Source organism: Cuculus canorus, chromosome 18 (assembly GCF_017976375.1).
Source record: "Cuculus canorus isolate bCucCan1 chromosome 18, bCucCan1.pri, whole genome shotgun sequence".
Taxonomy (NCBI): domain Eukaryota; kingdom Metazoa; phylum Chordata; class Aves; order Cuculiformes; family Cuculidae; genus Cuculus; species Cuculus canorus.
In genome coordinates, this window is record NC_071418.1 from 10,328,276 (window position 1) to 10,342,241 (window position 13,966).

A 13,966-nucleotide genomic window follows, 5' to 3' on the forward strand; every position below is an offset into this window, starting at 1 on the left:
AGAACCATGGAATGGCTTGGGTTGGAAGGGACATCAAAGCCCATCAGTTCCAACCCCCTGCCATGGGCAGGGACACCTCCCACTGGATCAGGGGCTCCAAGCCCCATCCAACCTGGCCTTGAACACCTCCAGGGATGGGGCAGCCACCACTGCTCTGGGCAACCTGGGCCAGGGCCTCCTCACCCTCACTGGAAAACATTTCTCCCTAAAATCCCACCTCAATCTCCCCTCTTTCAGCTGAAAACGATTCCCCCCATGCTCTCCCTGCACTCCCTGATCAAGAGCCCCTCCCCACCTTTCCTGGAGCCCTTTTCAGCACTGGAAGCTGCTCTAAGGTCTCTCTGCAGCCTTCTCCTCTCCAGGCTGAACAATCCCAACTGTCTCAGCCTGTCCTCAGAGCAGAGGGGCTTCAGCCCTTGGATCATCTCCGTGGTCTCCTCTGACCTTGCTCCAACAGCTCCGTGTCCTTCCTATGCTGAGGAGTCCAGAACTGCACACTGGGCTCCAGGTAAGGTCTCACCAGAGCGGAGCAGAGGGGCAGAATTCCCTCTCTCCGTTCTGGTCCCACTGCTCCGGATACAGCCCAGGATAAAAGCATAAAGTACTGTTAATATTTTTTTATTATTAGTTTCTTTTGCTTTGTCCTCAAAGCAAATGTTTGGTCTCTCATCCTACCCCTTGTTCGTTGTGAGAAGAGACCAGCACCCACCCCACCACAACCTCCTTTCCAGGCTGCACAGTGATAATTTCTCCCCTCAGCCTCCTTTTCTCCAGACCAAACAGCCCCAGGTCCCTCAGCCGCTCCTCATAACCCTTGTTCTCCAGCCCCTTCCCCAGCTCTGTTCCCTTCTCCAGACACGCTCCAGCCCCTCAATGTCCTTCTTGTAGTGAGGGTCCCAAACCCAAACCCAGGATTTGAGGTGTGGCCTCACCAGCACTGAGTCCAGGGGACAATCCCTTCCCTGCTCCTGCTGGCCACCCCATGGCTGATCCCAGCCAGGATGCTGTTGGCCCTCTTGGCCACCTGGGCCACTGCTGGCTCGTGTTGACCAGCACCCCCAGGGCCTTTTTCATCGGGCAGCTTTGCACATTCTCCAAGCCTGGAGCTGCACTGGGTTGGCGTGACCCCAGTGCAGGACTCGGCTCTTGGCCTCGTTGAACCCCTTTCCTTGTCGTGGCCCATCGACCGGTGCAGCTCCGAGCTCCCCGTTTACCCGCGGGCTCCAAACCGACCCCGATCCCACCCGCGCTGCGCGATCAGCCCGAGCGCTGCGGGCGTTAGGACCCGAAGCCGCTGTGGGGCCCCGCGGGGCGGGCACTAGGACCCGGAGCCGCCGGCTCCCGGGAGGGGACGTGGCATCTGACGTCACCTGCGTGTGCGGGGGGGGTGGGGCGCGGCGCGGCGCGCGTTGGGATTGGGTAGCGGGGATCACGTGGGGCGTTGGGCGGAAGTGAGGGGCTGCGACCATGTTACGGCAGGTGCGGGGCCGGGAGCGGCGGCAGCGAGCGGCGCCCGGGCCGGGGGGTGCGATCAGAGACCTGAGCCTTGGATCAGAGATCAGAGGCCTGGGATCTTGAATCTGCGTGTAGGATCTGCAAGCTGGAGCTGGGCTGAGGACTCTGGGCACCTGGGCTTGAGCCACAGAGGGTGACCAGGGAACTGCTGTCCTGGGACTGGGAGTCCAGATGTAGACCTAGAGCCTGGGACCGAGTAGCTGGAGCCTGGGTCCGGGGGTTGGACCAGGGGCCTGGGTCTGGGACTTGGGAGCAGGGGCCTGGACGTGGGCCTGAAGCCTGGAACCACCAAGTAGCTGGGGCCTGGAACCAGGGCTTGGACTGGGGGCCTGGACTGGGGTAGGGACCTGGGCCTGGGGTCTGAGCCTGGGCCAGGGACACTTGTGGCCTGAGGCATGGCAGACTGAGTCTGGAGTGTGGGGGCTGGGGCTGAGACTGACGCTGAGGGTCTAGGAGAGACAGTCTGGGCCTGGGACCAGGGCCTGGGCTGGGGCGCAAGCAAGGCTGCTACAGCAGTGTCTGGACTCCAGGGTTGCGGGGCAGGTAGATGCTTTCAGCCATCCCTGCAGCCCCTGGGGAGCTGGCACATGGCAGAAAGCCCTGCACTGGCGTTCTGCAGCGGTGCCGCTCCATGGCTGGTGGAAAGCTGCTGGGGCAGGGTGGCCTCAGGAGAAGGGCTTTGGGGTGAGAGCGCTCGACAAGCCTGGGTTTGGTGTCCTGGGGGGATGTGCCTCTCTGCAAAAACCAGAATCTGAATCTGTCAACAGGGTATTTACTGGAGTGCAGGAGGATGGGAGCCTGCAGCCTGGCACAGGAGTAGCTTTAGTAGAAGATAATGAGCTTCCTAAGAGGAATGGAGAGCGAAGGACCCTCGAGCAGGCTGTAACATTAATTACCTGGTGCAGAGGGAATCCCTGCATTCACACTGTGCGGTTTTGCTAAGCACAAGTCAAAACATTTAATAGTTAGAGTTGAATGCAGCTACTCCATTGTTTTGTCTGTATGATGTGGTTAAATCCTCATATTCTTCTCAAACTGGTTTTGATCTTAAGGTGACGCTTAATATTTCTGGCTGATCAAAGCTGGTTCTGCTGGATAACTGCAAACTGATTCTTTGTTCTCACGTCACTCTCTGCATCTGTTCCCACTTCAGGACAGCATTGAAGACATTGAGGATGTGTCTCTCTTTGATGCAGACAGTGACATATCCAGGAGATCAAAAAAGTCAAAAATAAGGTCAGTGGACATAATGTTTCTAGATGAGTTCCGGACAAAAGAGTGAGGAAGAAAGGATTGCCATATTACACCAAAATATGCAACAGCAAATCCCTTCTGTATTTACCTTGAAGTAATGAAACGTAAGTGCTGGATAACCAAGAACACCAGTTCCAGAAGCAGAGCTGGGAGTTGTAGATCTGCACCTTTGTATTTCCAAGCACCCTAATGTTTGCTGTGTGTTTGTGCTCCTGGCTGTGAGGGGTCTGTGCTGGTAAAGACTCTGTGACGGTGGTTCTCACTGTATTGAGTGCTGCTGGATCATTCAGGGCTTTGCTTCCGAGTGTGTTTGACGCTGCCCTGCTGTCTCCTTGTCCCAGCGTGGTCAATACAGCTACTTCCTGCCCAAACTTCTGCCATAAAGCTGCATCCATACATGGGTGCTGTGGTGATCTTGGCTTCATTCTGTGTGTTTCTGAGTTGGAAACTGCAGAAATTAGAAGGAAGGGCAAATCTGCCGCATTGGGAAATCTGATCTTTCATTCTGCTGGTTCTGGAGTTTCCTCTCTCAGGCCCCTTTTAAATTAAAAATGCAAAATTACCTTGAATTGCATTGAACCCTGGGTGAAATTCCCTGTCTTCTTTCACTCTTGCTCTGGATCCTGTCTGCAGCTCGGATACGGCTGTATGTAAAATGTATCTTCCACACGAGGAGCTTCTAATGAGTTTATATCCTGTATTTTCTGCAATGGTTGCACTCTGGACCTGTGTACGGTGCTGACCCTTATCCTGTGAGGTAGTGGAAGATCACCTTGGCAATGTAATTTCTAAAATTGCTTCAGCCCTGTCTGACCGAGCTGTGACTGTGCTGTGCTTCATTTCAGGCACCCAGTGGCATCGTTTTTCCACTTATTCTTCCGAGTCAGTGCAATAGTTGTGTATCTGCTCTGTGAGCTCTTAACTAGCAGCTTTATTGCCTGCATGGTGACAATTATCCTCCTCCTGTCGTGTGACTTCTGGGCTGTAAAGGTATGTTTCTCTTATGCCTTTTGTTATCTTCGTCTTACTGTATAAGAACTATTGAACAGGGGATGTTCAGGTCACAGAAACGTTACTGCTTTGTGCCTTTGCCACAAACACATGGAGCTGTTGTAGTAAGTCCAGAGGAGGCCACGGACATGATCTGAGGGCTGGAGCACCTCCTATATGAGGACAGACTGAGAGAGTTGGGATTGTTCAGCCTGGAGAAGGGAAGGCTCCGGGAAGACCGTAGAGCAGCCTTCAGCACTGAAAGGGGCTCCAGGAAAGCTGGGGAGGGGCTCTTGATCAGGGAGTGGAGGGATAGGACAAGGGGGAATGGTTTTGAGCTGGAAGAGGGGAGATTGAGGTCAGATCTTAGGAGGAAATGTTTTGCTGTGAGGGTGGGGAGGCCCTGGCCCAGGTTGCCCAGAGCAGTGGTGGCTGCCCCATCCCTGGAGGTGTTCAAGGCCGGGTTGGATGGGGCTTGGGGCAACCTGATCCAATGGGAGGTGTCCCTGCCCTTGGGAGGCCCCCTGCCCACCACCCATGGCAGGGGGGTGGAACTGGATGGGCATTGGAGTCCCTTGCAACCCAAATCATTCTGTGATGCCTTGCGTAACATTATGAAGTGATAACTTAAATCTTTGTGTACCTGTCTTTGTGAAAATTAAACTGAGAACATCAAGTTTTCTCTTAAGGCATCACAGGCTTCGTTACCGCATCGCTTTTGACTCACCAGAATACCCCTTGCACTAATTTGGTGTTGTACTGGACATATTAGAAAATAGATTGTTGTGGCCATATGAACCTTGTGATCTTGTTTTCCCAAATGTGAATCTAAAGAGCAGCATTGTAAATATGATCCAAACAGCTCAACTTTGGAAAATGGTTTATTTTAGCAGAAAGTTTAAAGCTCGTTGGTTCTGTTCTGTTCTGTTTCAGAATGTCACAGGGCGGCTGATGGTCGGCCTTCGCTGGTGGAACCAGGTGGATGATGATGGTAAAAGTCACTGGGTGTTTGAAGCCAGGAAGGTAAATTCCATTTTTTAAGTATTTTTCTTCTCATGGATTCTGGTTGATGATACCTCTGTTAATTGATGGCTGTGCCTGTGAGGGCAGATTACACAATATACACCTTTACTTCCATCACAGATCTCTGACCACGTGCCCATTTCATTTGGGCTTCTGAGCGAGCTTTTTGATGGTTGAATTATTTAAAGGTTCTCAGGATCATAGAATTATGGAATCATTGAGGTCAGAAAAGACCTCTCAGCTCATCCAGTCAAACTGTCAGCCCAACCCCACCATGCCTGCTAAACTCTGTCCCCAGGTGCCAAGGCCACACAGGTTTTTCTATTCCTCCTAGCATTGAAACTCCCCGACTGCCCTGGGCAGCCTCTGCCAGGGTTTCACCACTGCCAGTAAAGACATGTTGCCTAATATCCAACCTAAATATCCCCTGGTGCAACTTGGGGCCATTTGCTTTCATCCCATCCCTTGTTACTTGGGAGAAGAGCCTAGTGCCCACCTTATCAAAACCTCTTTTCTGGGAGCTGCAGAGAGTGATGAGGTCTCCCTTCAGCCTCCTCCAGGCTAAACAGCCCCAGGTCCATCAGCTGCTCCCAGAACACCTGGGCTCCATCTTCTTCCACCAGCTCTGTTTCTTTCTCCGGACGCGCTCCAGCCCCTCAATGTATTTCTTGTAGTGAGGGGCCCAAAACTGAACCCAGGATTCAAGGTGTGGCCTCACCATTGCCGAGCACAGGGAGACAATCCCTTCCCTACTCCTGCTGGCCACCCCATGGCTCATCCAAGCCAGGATGCTGTTGGTCTTCTTGGCTATCTGGGTAGCTGGCTCACATTCAGCTGCTGTTGACCAGCCCCCCCGCGGGCCTTTTCTGCTCACAGCTTTGCAGCTGCTCCTCCCCAAGCCTGGCATGTTGTGTGATGTATTTGATCTGCCTTAATGCCAGAAACAGAACAGTTCCACATAAAATGCAGTGAATGTTCCTGTGTCACATTGGTTGCCTGCAAGTTTTTTGGTGGGAACTTGGATCTGCTGCCATAGCTTTTACCTCTTATGGAAGTGAGAAGAAACATACGTTGCATTTGTCATGGCTCTTACTGTGCCTTTTTATTTGCAGCAGCTACTGCTCAGTCTCTGGCATTCCAGCTGTCAGACACCTCACAACCCATCCTGTATTCACCCTTTTCACCCCTGTCTCTTACCTTGGTCTGTGTGGAGCTAAGGACATGCAGAGCTGCAGTGAGGTGATCGCTTCCTGTGGTGGAGGAACTTGAACCTAAACCGTTCTCCAGCCAAACTTGTGCTCTCCTCACTACAGGCACATTCTTTCTCTAGACACTAGTTTATTAAAGCTAGAATGTATTGAGAGAGGGGAAAGGTGGCTGGACTCCTGGTGATGCTGTAAACTTAGCCATAAGTTGTTAACCCAGTTCAGGTTTTGTAATGATTTTAGGAAAAACTGTGTGCTTGCTTGGGATGCTGCTCTGTAAAAACCTCATGAAATCAATAGTGTGGTGGGAGTTAGACTTCTGTGTGTGTAAAGAAAGAATGACCCTTGTTTGATGCCTGAGAGTGTCGATATTTAGTTCTGTCAGTGCTAGGATTGGTGAAATTCTGAGTCTGTGCAGTGATTTGGAGGTAGAAAATATTTCCCATTTGGCTCTTTCTGAGCACTGTAACTGAGCCATGCAATAAACATCACTTTACCCAAAAAACCTTTTAGTCCCAGACATTCCAAGAAGATTTGAAGTTGCTGCCTCCACTGTTTCTGACAGAAAATTGACAAAAGTGTGCCTTCAATGGGAATGGTTTTCTGTTCCAGAAGGATCTTTACTGATATAGAAACTGATCTCGAAAGCCCCCAGTACTGTGTGGAGGCAAACCCAGGAGGCTTGTTGATTCCAGACTGTTTTTGATGACAATGCAATCCATACAGCGGAGCAGCCTGTTAATCTCGGTGTTCTTTCCATTTCTAGGTATCGCCTCAAGGCAGTAAAAGCTCATCAGAAGCAGAGTCCCGAATTTTCTGGTTGGGTCTGATTACCTGCCCTATGATCTGGGTGATCTTTGCGTTCAGTGCTCTCTTTTCCTTCAAAGTGAAGTGGCTGGTGAGTGGCCTCTGTGATGGATCCCGTGTGTGACCGGCAAAGCAGAGTGCATCAGTGACGGTGTTTTCCTTGTCCTAGGCAGTGGTTGTGATGGGAGTGGTGCTTCAGGGAGCCAACCTTTACGGTTATGTCAGATGTAAAGTTGGCAGCAGAAAGAACCTGACGAGTATGGCGACCAGCTATCTTGGGAGGCAGTTCTTGCGGCAGGTAAGATTTGCAGGATGTTGGAAACCCTCCAATCATATTTGTATCTATCCATCAGCTTCCTTACTGCCTGGCCATGAAAAGAAAGATGGGAAAAGCTGTTATTTGTAATTCTACAGAGGGAACGTTCACATCTTGCTGCCTTGTGAATTGGAACCTCCTTCGTAAAGTGCAAGTAACTCAAGTTCCATTTGGAGCTTATATTGCTTGCCGGTGCCATGGACGGGTGCTGTGTTACAGGAATATGGCTGGATCATTGGAAATAAGGGACATGGTGAATGTGGCAACAGAGGGAAATCATAGAATCCATGGGTTGGAAGGGGCCTTAAAGCCCATCCAGTTCCAACCCCCTGCTGTGGGCAGGGACACCTCCCACTGGATCTTGGTGCTCCAAGGCCCATCCAACCTGGCCTTGAACACCTCCAGGGATGAGGCTGCCACAACTTCTAATGACAACCTGGGCCAGGGCCTGCCCAACCACACAGAAAAATATTTCTTCCTAAGCTCTCATCTCAATCTCCCCTATTTTAGGTGAAAACTGTTCCTCCCTGTCCTATCTCTGCACTCCTTGATCAAGAGCCCCTCCCCACCTTTCCTGAAAAAAAACTCTAAAATGTTTTTTTTTTATAAACTACTGCTCACAGATAACGTGTCGCTCTATAACTCCTATTGCACTGCTTCTTCTTGGGGTTGTGTCAGCCACAAAACAGTGCATCTCGGGGGATGCTGCACTGGTCCCGGTGTTCCAGCATGCATAGCTCTTAGCCAAAAGGGCTGCCACTGCCTTTTTTGTTCTTACTCGCCTCCAACCAGCTCATCTCAAGACCTCCTTTTCTGCCCCAGTACTGGGTTTTCTTCCTTCCATAGGTCCCCACAGCAGCAGGCACGACCAGCCCCCGATCCGCTTATGGGCTGTCCTTCTGCTTTTATCACATTTACTGAGTGTGCTTTATCACACAGCCAGCGCTGGGATGGGTGGTTTGGCCGTCACAGGTTCACAGATGTTCACTGGAATCGTTGTAATTAGTGGGATTGGAAGCTCAAACATTGATAGACCTTTCTGGGAAGTCTGCATTGGGATTGTGCTTTTCCATAGCTGGATTTGCTTCTGAATGCTTTCACCACAGCAGTGGTTAACCAGAGGCCCAGACTGGTCTCAGCCTTTGGCAGGAGTTTGTCTTGTCCCTGAATCACGGCAGTGAGTCCCATCGTGCTCCTGTGCTCCTTACTGCCTTATTTTCTTCTTTTGCATTCTTCAGACTGTGGCTAAAGAGGAGCAGACAGCATCCTGAGCACTGTGGAGGCCTCGAGCCAGACCGGATTCGCAGCAGTGGACAACAGGAATGTTGCTCTGACCATGAGATTTGGGACTGCACACGAGTTGTGAATTATAAGAAGTAAATAAATTGAGCAAGGCTTCAGGTTAACACTCCTAGCAACTTATCTTTGATTTTCCAGTAACAGTTTGTGTTTCAGTCTTTTCTCTATTTGATTAATTAGAATTAATTTAGCTAAACTTTAAATTCAAAGGTATTCTAGGTGGCTTCCATGCAGGTTTAGAACTACCGGATGGGTTAAGAGAAAATTGCTGGACATCTTCTTCTGGAAAACCATGCACAAGCCCAGCCCTGTTATCCACAAACTCGTCCGGCTCCTCCAGTTGGTGCCTAAGGTAGTTTCGGTTGTGGACTCGGCTGTGTTTTGTTCTTGGGGGTCATTGCTGCTTCTGTTACGAGGTTTAGGTCACGGTGTCTTGACTCCACATCTCTCAGTCTGGTTTGTATGATGCTGCGGTGGGGAGATTTGAAGGAAATGTCGCTGCTGGCTCGGTAGGACGACTGCCAAAGGCTCATAGGAACTACAGAAAGCGATTTCTTAGCAGCCCCATCTTTTGGGTATCCAAAGCATTCTCTGACGTCACAGAGAATACCTTAAAGCCCTGGATTTACAGAAAGTCCCACTTTTACCTCTTAAGCCTGCATCTCTATGGAGAGCATAGCAAGAGTGGAACCCGGTTAGGAGGAAGGCTGCATGCACGATGGCAGTGGCAGAGCGAATCTGAGAGCGGTTGTCTGACCAACACTGTTAAAGCAATGCCTCATGCGTCGCTGTGCCATTCATGCCTTCAGTGCCTCAGGAGTTTTCCCTAGCCAGGAGGGCATAGGGTGATGTGGCCTGCAGTTTCCTCGGGGTCAGGGAATGTGACCCACAGGAGCTTGCATTCCTTGAATCCATGTGATGCCTGTCCTCACACCGTGCTCCCCAAGGAGCTGAGGGCTGGAAAAGCCTTTTGTAGGTGAAACGTTGGCTGGCAGTGTTCACTGAGATGGCAGAAAGTGGTGTGTTCCATGTGGAAAGCTGTATGGAAGGGGTCAGTTCCTTCTTGTCATGGAGTTCTATTCAAGGCAGGTTGTGCTTTCCCAGCAGCAGATGTTGTGAACTTTGGATGAGGTATTTTAATAAGAAGGTGGTTTCTTTTTAAATATCGGGTATTGCAAATTGTGGGCTTGTGTTAACGCAATTCCTCTCCCTGTGTGTAGCAATACCTGGGAGCTGTACATTTGTGTAACTTTGGATCGATTCCTTCCTTTTGTAAATATGTATTTATAAAATCTTGATATTAAAACAATGCTTTGTTTAACCAGACTGGAGATGCCTTCCCTGATTCCTGGCTGAGCTCTGTTTATACGCTGTGTTCTTGCAGTGCAGTTTTAACAGGGGTTGTCTGTCCAGTTGAACGCTGCTCGTCAGTGAGCTGGGCCACCGTTCCTGCCACGCAGGGCCTTGGACACTTCTCCCTGTTCTTTGTAAATGTCCTGGAGGCATTACTGTGCAGAGCCAAAGGATTTGTCACTCTGGAAGTCTTGTCTAGAGTGTGTAAGATGCTGAGTGCACTCAGAGTCTCTGCCCAAGTCGCTGCTCGCTCCTGGCAGTAGTAACATGCCACCATACAGGCACTTGCCACCACACACTGGAACTTCTCATCCCCATTTATGTGGAAGGGATGATTTATTCCTGAGGAATGACAATAAACAGGCAAAATGAAGTCAAATGCTGCAGAAGGGCCTTTGCTTCAGCCACACGGGGATGCTCAAGTGCAGCGCGTGGCCTGTGCGGTGTGATGGAATGGAAATCCTCTGCTCCAGTCCAACAAGCCCCCAGTTTGCTGCTGCCGTCGGAGGGAAGGCTCTGACTCTGGCACAACTCCAGCCACGAGGTAGTTCTTTTAAAATGTGTTGAAAATTTGGGACTTAATGTTTATTCTCCTGCTGCCAAAGCTCCCTCCAAACTGCTGGAAAACAGTGCTTTCCTGGAAGTTGCAGTTTATTTAATGAAGGACAGAGGCATTTATTAGTACCTGCCTTTAAATATAGCTCTCTCTGGCTTATTTTTAGCCTCTTGGCAAACGTTCAGTCTTTTGGCTTTGAGAAACCAGCATTTTATTGCGTTTCTCCACATGGATCTGAACCAAATTTCTTATCTCTCCTGCAGTTGGGTGTGAGTTTTGTTTGATTTTTGCTCGCCGCCTGCTAGGATTTCCTGTGAGGCAGGAAGCGGGAGTTGCCACAGAATGGGGAAATTCTCTGAATGTGCTTTTTCTTGGGAAAAGCCTCAGGAATCTATATGGAGCCAGTTTCTTGAGCAAGAGCTGTGTGATGGTGGCCCTGCCTAAGACCTCCAGACCTGGGTGGAGGCTGAACTGACAGGGTTTGTGAAAGCAGAAATACTCCAAGAGTAACAGTGATAAAACCCTATTTACTCTGAAATAGCAAAGTATGCCTTGGATGTTGCAAGCAGAGCTGAAAGGTGGGTTTGAAGTCATCCTCATTTTATAGGCAGAGCCATTTTGAGACTCTGGAGAATCATGTCATGGGCTTTCTCACAGGGCTGGGGACAGAACGAGTCCTGGGGGATGTTTTCTGTTTGCTTGAAGGCCTCATCCTTCCCTTGGGTCGAGGGATGAGCTGCCCTGTTGCTCTTCAGCTGCAATGGGGACCTGTCCCTGATCCTGCTGCAGACCAGCCTTGGTTTGTCACCTGGTGGCACTGAGCTGTGTGTCCAGCTGGGTGCTGGGGTCCCAGGAGGGGGTGAGCAGCTGCAAACACAATGCATTTTCTGTAACGTGTTAATGTGATGCAACTGAATGTTCTCGAAACACAAAAGCTTTCATAGAATCATGGAATGGTTTAGGTTGGAAGGAACGTCAAAACCCATCCATTTCTACCCCCTGCCACGGGGAGGGGCACCTCCCACTGGATCAGGTTGCTCCAAGCCCCATCCAGCCTGGCCTTGAACACCTCCAGGGATGGGACAGCCACCACTGCTCTGGGCAACCTGGGCCAGGGCCTCCCCACCCTCATAGCAAAACGTTTCTTCCTAAGATATCATCTCAGTCTCCACTCTTTCAGCTGAAAACCGTTCTGCCTTGTCCTCTACCAGCACTCCCTGATCAAGAGCCCTTCTCGAGCTTTCCTGCAGCCCCTTTCAGGGCTGGAAGCTGCTCTAAGGTCTCCGCAGAGACTTCTCTTCTCCAGGCTGAACAACCCCAACTCTCTCAGTCCATTCTCGTATGGGAGGTGCTCCAGCCCTTGGATCATCTCCCTGGCTTCTTCTGGACTTACTATAACAGCTCCATGTCCTTCCCATGCTGAGGACTCCAGAACTGCACACAGGGCTCCAGGTGGGGTCTCACCAGAGCGGAGCAGAGGGGCAGAATCCCCTCCCTCACCTGCTGGTCCCACTGCTCTGAATGCAGCCCAGGACACAGACGGTTTCTGGGCTGTGTTCACATTGCCGCCTCGTGTTGAGCTGCTCATCTACCAGCTGTAGTTTTGCCCCGTCGGGTTCATCTTTCCTCCTCTCTGTGCCACCCCTGTGCCCTAGGGGAGGGTGAAGAGGGATATGGAGAGCACACCGGTGACCTGGCCCTGGGCGCTTGGAGTCTGTCTGTCTTTTCCTGCAGAGATTTCTTGGAGCCTGGCTGGGCCTGGAGGGCTGCAGGGAAAGCTCAATTGTCATTGGTTGGCAGAGGGCACGGTCAGCCCTTCTCCTACGGGACAGGACATCCCAGCTGGTATTTCCTAAACAAAAAGCTGCAGTGTCTAACGGCGAGTGACCTTTGGGAAGACCAAAGGAGCGAGGATGTGGGTGAAGATGGTGGATGTTGGCCAAGACCCAGCGCTGCTTCCAAGGCTCCTGGCAGGAAGGAATTTCTCGCTTCCGTCCTGCCTTACTGTGCAAACAGCCCCAAATTGGGAACAGGCGTCCCTTCCCACCCTGCATACTGAGACCCTCGCCCCCACCCCAGATAAGCCTGGTGAAGGGCAGAGAGAAAGGAAATGCTATTTCTGTTTTACTGATAGCCGTGTTTTTATACCACAGAGGACACGTGGGCCCATCATTATCTGCCTCTGTGTGCTGAAAGCAACCCGTGTGTGCTGAACGCAATTCCAGTTCCTTCCTGTTCTCTCTGGTGCCAGCGTGTGGATCTGGCCAGCTGAGCTGGGGACACGCTGTGCTGGTCTCTGCCGCTCGGCCACAGGCTGCAGCGCTCGCCTGCTTGGACGTCACTGCAGTTTCTGAGAGAGAGGCATCATCCCTGGGTGCTGCTGCGGGAATTGCCTCTTCCTCCGCTCACAGTGGGTCTATGTGCTCCCAGCTGTGTCTCAAAGCTGTTGGAGTGGCTCTTTGGGTCATGGAATCCCAGAATTGTTTGGTTGGAAAAGACCTTTGAGATCATTGAGTCCAACTAGACCTGTCCACTACCAGACCATAGCCCTGAGCACCTTGTCTGCCTGTCTTTTAAACCCCTCCAGGGATGGGGACTCAATCACCTCCCTGTGCAGCCTCTGCCAGTGCCTGAGAACCCTTTCAGTGAAGAAATTTTCCCCAATGTCCAATCTACATCTCCCTTGGCACAACTTGAGGTCATTTCCTCTCATCCTATCACTTGTCCCTTGGGAGAAGAGCCCAGCACCCACCTCGCTTCAACCTCCTTTCATGGAATTGTACACAGTGATGAGGTCTCCCCTCAGCCTCCTCTTCTCCAGACCAAATAGCCCCAGGGCCCTCAGCTGCCCCTCATAACCCATGTTCTCCAGACCCTTCCCCAGCTCCACGTGCTCCAGCCCTTCAAGGTCCTTCTTGTAGCAAGCGGCCCAAGACTGAACCCAGGATTTGAGGTGTGGCCTCACCAGTGCTGAGCACAGTGGGACAATCCCTTCCCTGGTCCTGCTGGCCATGCTGTGTCTCAAACCCGAGGCTTGTGTTCAGCAGTAGATAAACCTGCGTAGCTTGCAAAGGCTATAGAAATGGCACACTCGCAGCCACAATTCCAGGAAAATCCTTTTGTGACTCCACGTGTTTGTGGCTCCCTCTCTGTCACCTGATGGATTTTACTGACACTAATTTGATGGACTCTTTTCTGAGCCCATGCAGGCTTCCAGTATTTGCATTGTCCTGCATCGTATTTGCCAGGTGGGACTTCCCTTGACAAAAGCCATGTTGATGCTCTTCAGCAGTTCCTTATCTCTATGAATCCCGATCCTTAGAAGTGCAGTTTGCTCCATAGAGGAGTTGATTAGCGGCTTAGTGGATTCATCCTCGAGCCCTTAGGAAATCTCCTTGGCCTGTTGAGTTATTCCTCTGCGTGCTGCCAGCTTGCTCAAACCTCCTCCTCTTTAGTTCATTTTGGGTGAGTTCTTCAGCTTTTTTTCCTCTGTTTTCTTTTTTTTTTTTTTTTCAATCACAAAGCAGTGTGTAAACAACTCCCTGGTAACCGCTGGAACACATGACTCATTTAGCTTTTCAGCCGCAGGACATACTTGCTCTTGCCTACTGTTCTGTTGCCAGATTAAAGGAGGGTTGAGTTGTTGAG

The 13,966-nt window shown here is 51.0% G+C and overlaps 1 protein-coding gene across 1 annotated transcript; it reads left to right on the plus strand.

Annotated features, from left to right (window-relative positions):
* Positions 1 to 1,403: 1,403 nt before the first annotated feature.
* Positions 1,404 to 9,733, plus strand: LOC104060778 (Golgi apparatus membrane protein TVP23 homolog B). Its single transcript, XM_054083634.1, has 7 exons — positions 1,404 to 1,479; positions 2,669 to 2,751; positions 3,615 to 3,759; positions 4,693 to 4,782; positions 6,754 to 6,885; positions 6,964 to 7,092; positions 8,349 to 9,733. Exons 1-7 carry the CDS (start codon positions 1,468 to 1,470, stop codon positions 8,379 to 8,381), a joined length of 624 nt encoding a protein of 207 aa, XP_053939609.1. The 5' UTR covers positions 1,404 to 1,467; the 3' UTR covers positions 8,382 to 9,733.
* The last annotated feature ends 4,233 nt before the right edge of the window (positions 9,734 to 13,966 follow it).

What these genes read in the sequence shown, in the direction of transcription:
- LOC104060778 (XM_054083634.1), top strand. An exon ending in GTGACTTCTGGGCTGTAAAG is followed by an intron (nt 3,760 to 4,692) that starts GTATGTTTCTCT and finishes GTTCTGTTTCAG; the next exon opens with AATGTCACAGGGCGGCTGAT. An exon ending in GGAGGCAGTTCTTGCGGCAG is followed by an intron (nt 7,093 to 8,348) that starts GTAAGATTTGCA and finishes TGCATTCTTCAG; the next exon opens with ACTGTGGCTAAAGAGGAGCA.